General features: G+C 31.3%; 1 protein-coding gene across 2 annotated transcripts in view; it reads left to right on the forward strand.

Moving 5' to 3' along the window:
- The window catches only part of LRFN5 (leucine rich repeat and fibronectin type III domain containing 5), a 297089-nt gene extending 291155 nt beyond the window's left edge, over positions 1–5934 (forward strand). The window contains exons 5-7 of one of the 2 annotated variants that reach the window (XM_036346671.1): positions 971–1014; positions 1099–1164; positions 5554–5934. In XM_036346671.1, coding sequence (XP_036202564.1) covers positions 971–1014; positions 1099–1134 — 80 coding nt within the window. In that variant the 3' untranslated portion in view covers positions 1135–1164; positions 5554–5934. The remainder of the gene's footprint in view (positions 1–970; positions 1015–1098; positions 1165–5553) is intronic. The other variant, XM_036346682.1, reaches the window with a different exon arrangement.
- The last annotated feature ends 665 nt before the right edge of the window (positions 5935–6599 follow it).

A 6599-nucleotide genomic window follows, 5' to 3' on the forward strand; every position in this document is an offset into this window, starting at 1 on the left:
TTCAGCCGTTCAGCTGATTTGCATATTAGTTTTTTTTTTTATATAGGATACTATGTTGGCTCTGCCATAACGCAATTTCCTAATCATTTTCTTCTGTGTAATGTGGATATGTCTTAATATTGCTTTCAATAATCTAGAGATGTAAAAGTTAATCTCCAGAGGTCATTGTAAATTTATATGGATGTTTGCGCTGGAGTTTTGTGAGAAAGTATTTCGTACTATTCTCATCACACTGACCTGTGAACCCTGAGAATGACTTTCCTGAGATACCTAAATTTTCTTTATCATGTGTCCCTTCTTAATGACCAGTAGAAATAATTGCTTTAAATGATATTTTTGGAAAGAAATAAAATGTGTGCTATACATGGCTACTTAATGGTATTAAACATTTATAGCCAATTATTATATACATACGGACATTTGAGGGCAGGATGTTTGTATTTAGAACATTACTGTTTCATATAAGGATAAATGGGTACACGGTAAAACATGCTATTTGTGGGGTTAATGAATAATGGCTTATATTGCAAATGATTACTTTAAACTCTGTGTGGTGAATATTGTGAAATTACATTTTCTTCTTTGAATTTTTTTTTTCCTTGACATATCTTTCATATTAATTAAATGCACTCTGTAGATGATATGTTAACTTTCAGCAGGGAAAATGAATAGAAGCCTTATTCTCTTATTGAAGTTCTTGCAGGAAAAGTGTATTCCATATTGATAATGACTCATTTTAGGAACTAGAGTAATATTCTTAAAAATTCTACCTTTCTAGTATTATGTATCAAGAAGTAGCCATAGAGAATTATAAAAGTCCATTGCAATTAATCCAAGAACTGGTAAGTTAAAAAAAAAAGTGTGGATAAATCTTTGTTAAGAGGAATCTTATCAAGATTTCAGTGAAAAGTGTTTTAGGGTCTGTTTCTCAAAAATGAATTGTTCCTGATATTGAAAATTTTATTCCCAGATGCTTTGCTGTCTAATGTTGACCAGATTGTCCAGGAAACACAGGTGAGATTCTTATCTGTCACATACATCAGCTCTTTAAATGGGTATATTCTTTTATAAATGAACTTTAAATTTTTGTTTTGCCAGCTTATGTACCTTATTGAAATTTCAATTACAACCTAATGTCAACAGTAAGGAATGAAGTTCAGTTCAGTTAAGTGCATTTCCAATTCCTAAATTTACATATTTCTGGTTAAGTGAACATATCTGACTCATGCTGCAAGAATAGAGGGAACACTGATATGACTGAGTCAGTGCTGGAGTCATGCATGATATAATGAGCATTTAAAAATATTTCCCAGTGGGAAGACAGTGGCTTAATAAGAATCTGTTCACTTCTCTCCTTGACATCCACATCCGAAGAGGAGTTGATGATACTTCACATTTCATTAAAGTGGAGGAGCAGGAGTGCTTCTCTCTTATCTGAAATGAGTGAAGCTGCTCTAAAATGGAGAAAAAGACAACCCATGAAATATTCATGGAATCCTTTTGTCAGCAACAAATTACTCTTCTTGGTGTGCTTTTATTTTTTTAAGTTTCAAATGAGGATTTGATTCCTGCATTTTAATTGGATTAGAAAGTGTGTTTCCAGAGCAGAATCGCACTTTAGCAATCTGTTCAAACAGCTGGAATCATCAGCCATTTGCTTAGAGTTTGGCACAGGAAAAATCTCCTGCTTTTAAAAGTTCTAAAAGAGGCCATTGATTTATTTCTTGGTAATAAAAATAAGATCTTGGTTTTCTTTTTTACATTTTGCAATAACTTGGACAATCATTGAAGGTTACCCCTAAAAAATTACATCTCCAAATCAAACAAAATGTTTTTCATGCATCATTTCTTTACTGAATTTAGGATTCCATTCCTGTGTTGGGAGAAAAAAAAAGAGCAGATGGCTCACTAGAAACAATCAATAGCACAGCGTCTGCCACATATTTTATGTTCTGTTTTGTGTACTGAACTGACCCGCCTGAAGGTGCACTGTGTTACCACCACCCCTCTTCCCCTTCTCAATCTTAACCCCTCTCTTCTCTGTCTCCCTCTTTCCCCTGGCTTCTTTCCTTCCGTTTTTGGTCTGATTTTAAAAAGTTCATTTATTGTGTAACTTTGGACATCTAGCTGTCCTGAAAGTTAAGATATCGTTTGAAAGGTGTAAGGAGCTAAATGGTTAATCCATCAGAAGCACGGTCCAGAATGATGCTAAATGTTCTATCAAGATTTGGAAGTAGGATATCAGTCTGAATCCCAGACATTTATATTATTGGGTTTATTTATGTATTTACTACATTCTTATAAGTTGAATTTAAAGAATTTAAAGTCTGTGTACTACCAGAGATAGCACAGGGTTTGCCGATATGATTAGTAAGATTTATAATAATGACAATTTTGTCCTAAAGTAACTAGTATTAATTATAGAAACTTCAAAAAGTATCATTAAAAAATAAATATAAATCCATCATAGTCCAACATTTAGACACACAGACACTAATAATATTTCAGTGATTCTTTATTTGCACATGCAGTAAATTCATGTGTACTGGGAGGTATGTGTGTTTTGTATTAAATTTACATAGTGAATGTGTACTAGTATATGTGAAATATGTCACCTTTTAAAAAATATTTTGTTAAGACTCTTTTTTGTTTATTTTATGAAATGAATGACTATGTCATCATGTCATAAAAATTTTCCTTCCATGTTGTCTAATTCTTTTTGCTGTCTACAAGCATTAGAAAAAAAAAATCACGCACAAAAAATTGTTTTAACAACATTTAGTGGCAATACATCATTCACTTGTTACCCAACTCCTTGCTACATTCTATTATCAGATTTATGTCACCATATGACCTCAGTATAATTAATCTTGCTACTTGGTCAGTGGTTTCTGCTGTAGCAGGCCTGCAGTCCCTACAACTGTCTGCACAATCATACAGTGATGCCCCTTTGAGGAGACCGTGGCCTGTGTGCTCTGAGTCATCTCCTGGCCTTTCACATGTCAGCAGGACTTTCTGCATGTGAATGAAGGGAGAAGGAGAGCTGGCAGAGATTCCAGCTGTGCTCACAGCTGGTCTATCTGTAAATAGAAAATAAAAGTACGCAATAAACCCATGTTCCTTCTTTAATATATAAAAATGTTTCCAAGGCAACAATTTTAAATTGATTACCCCACAGTCCCTAATAGAACATCAAGCTCTAATAGGAAGGTACAAAGAGGGAAGAAGGTACAGTGCATGAATTTTGTGCACTGGGCCTCTAGTAATATATAAATGAATAAAAAGTAATTTTGATTATAAATAAACAGCAATATCTAAATAACTATGTGAAAACACAGGGAAACAAAGGAAATCAGAGCTATGCAGCACAGTAAATGTGTGTATATGATCCAGATATTTTCCCAATGACTTTATTTTCCCCCCTCAAGGAAAAATGACCAACATTCAAGTTAATTTTTCAAGTTAATTTTTCAAAATAAGAATACTATATAGGCCCTTATATAGAAAACATCTATTTTTATAATAATTAAAGCACACTTTTTACATATTTATTTGAACATTACAGAAAAATCAGAAAAAAGTAAACCCTAGTGTCAGTCCTGACCTTAAGAAACCATTTCATTCTTTTATAGATATTAGAACTATATAAGATAAAAATCTTTCATAGCTCTTAATTATATTTGAGTAAAGGCAGCAACAGCATTTTCGCACAATCCATTCAACATCAGGACATTTTTCCAACTCTTAATGTTGAGGTAGCTTTAATTTGCTCTTTTCTTTGTACTATTAATAAGACTATCCACCTTGTTGTACATGATACTCTTTAACTGTGATGTGAGGGCCATTACTGAAACACCCTGAATCTACCCCCCATTCATCATTTTTATTTCTTATAAAAGTTTTAAATAATTATTACAATTTATTTTGTTTATCTCTTTCTCATGCTCTTGTAATTTTTGATATTAAAATAAACTTTGCTATTCTGTAATTTTTGGCATTAAAATAAACTTTGACTATTTACAAAGTCAAACTAGTTATGCTATCCACTATATTCTTCTTCTATATGTAGCTATTTTCTGAAACTTTAACTTTGGCAGAATGGAATTATATATTTTTTCTATTAAAAGGAACATATTAGGTATGCCAAAAAAAATCCTGTTGAGATCCAATTTCATCAAAATAAGCTATGCTATAAACCCAACAGAGAGGAATATAGATATATCCCATTGTAATTTAGTTATTTTGCATTTTTAAAAATAATCTTCCAGGTAAAGTATGATAACTGATACTTATATTTCAGTTATTTCCATGATAATTATTTATTACAAAGAGGATATACATCTCTTATCTATTAATAATCCTCCAACATTGGGTAAATTCTTTGATCAATAATTTTAAAAATTAGTTTGTTCCAAAATTAATTACACTTACTTAGATTACCAAGTGGTTGAAATATATTTTCTTCAATATATTTCAGTACCTTGCCTACTTTTATCAAATAATCTAAATAATCATAATATACTTTAATAATTTTATCACCAAGTTATCCAAGTAGATTCTACATCAGCATTCTGATATAGAATATTTAGTAGATAAGTAAGAAACTATGTTTCATGATTTATTTGTGCCATATATTTATAACCCCTAAATATGTGGTTGTTTTTGAATGGGAAAGAAAAATTAATTTTATTTTATATGTATGAAATTGTATAGTTCTCAAAAATTACTTTCCATTTTGTTCAAGCATAGACTTTCTGGACAAATCTTAAATGTAGTATTAAGTACTAAGTGCTCAGAACATAGGGAAAAACATATTTATAGTTTATTATTATTATAAATTTATTGTAGAAGTATATATTATATGTGACACATTAATATATTTAGATATTTTAATAATGGTTTTTATATTATTTCTTTTAAAATCACATTAACTACTAACTTTGCTGGTGAATTAGTGTCAGTTTGCACATTTATTGTATTTGTCCTGTTGGTGAGGAACTAATTATTGAATATGTATAATTGTCTTTACCATCATTAAATTTATAATTAAATTTCATAAAATTTAAATATTATACTAAACTCCCAGCAGAATATATTTAAAAGGTAGAGATCACTTAGGTTTTAGATGTAATGAACAAATTTTATGTAATATGTTCATGTTTTAAAAACCAGTATAAATATTTATTATAACTTAGATACTACACATTAATGAATAAAATCATTATGTTTTTTTATCTTGAGAATGTACATGTGAAAAATCAAAGCAAAGGAATATTCCATTTCACAATTTGGCTTTGACTTGCATAGTGACTTAGGCTAAAAACATTTAGATTTTTTTAAAATCAAATTATTTTATATATCCACCAATTTGAATGACCAAGCAATATCTTAAGTGCTAATGTGCATGTCTAGGCTGTTTTCAGAGGAGTGTCTTGTATTACAGCAAGGCACTCCTGCCTGAGTTCTGACAGTTCAGTAAGTTCTGGATTTCTAGCACGATGATCTTATCAGTTATGTGTTTCTTTTCTTTTATATTTTTTCCTTTCATTTCAGAGGCTGGAGTTAATCTGAAGAGCACCACTTCTCTCTCCTGAAAAAAATGTTGCCACTGATATTTTTACTGGATAAAATTCAAAAAAAAGCTTCATTTGCAAAGGCTAATTGTTGAACTGATGTCCTAGAAGAAATTGTCCACAGGAGCTGACGCAGAAGTTTCTGACGCCGGTGCGACTGGCTCCATCAGATCACTGTTCATCTCTTTTAAAACCAAATTGTTTTTCTTCTGGTCCACAATTATTTTTTTTAAAAAAGAAGGAAAGAAATAAGCCTATATTGGGCATCGAGTTCTGTATCAATCCATGTGACATTGCCATCCATGATTTAAGACTGTAGAATCTTGAATAATCTATATCACTTTAACGAATAAATGTTTTACTATGACAGAATTCGCACTTTGCCTGATTTGTGGAACTATCACTTCAAGTATGAATGGTGAAATGATGATTGCAATAACTAATAATATTATTTTACATTTATGTAGTGCAAAAACCTTAAGGCATTACAAATTGTTGTATAATTCTGGAACTATTTCTTCTGTGACTGAAATCCACCCACTTCTCGGGAGAGCAGTGCAGCTGTTTAAACAGCGTTACAGGCATTGTATTCCTCAGTGTAAGACAGAAAACGATGAGGGATCTCTTTTCCTAATGGAACTTCAGAAAGCAGTAAGGTAGGCATATTGTAATTAATACAAATTTATTCATTGCTTTTCTGGAGAGCTAGGGCAATGATGTTTTAATAATTTTAGGCCTTATGTTTCATTTTAAGTGCCCATTTCTCCAATTTTGCACAATTCCAGGGAAAATAACGAACATACATCTGATTTAACTCCAGTAGAAATATTAGTAAGATATCTTTGATGGCTAATAAATGTTAATACTGTCATGTTTAAACAAAATCAAACCCCAGCATTTAAGAGGTGCTCCAGGTGTCAAGCAGGCCTGAGTTCAGACTTTAGCTAAGTGAATTTGGCCATTCTACATTTCCATGGGCTTACAGGATAAATATATTGTAAAATTTGAAAATGCACACTAATCATT

This window comes from Myotis myotis, unplaced genomic scaffold (assembly GCF_014108235.1).
Source record: "Myotis myotis isolate mMyoMyo1 unplaced genomic scaffold, mMyoMyo1.p scaffold_m19_p_1, whole genome shotgun sequence".
NCBI lineage: Eukaryota > Metazoa > Chordata > Mammalia > Chiroptera > Vespertilionidae > Myotis > Myotis myotis.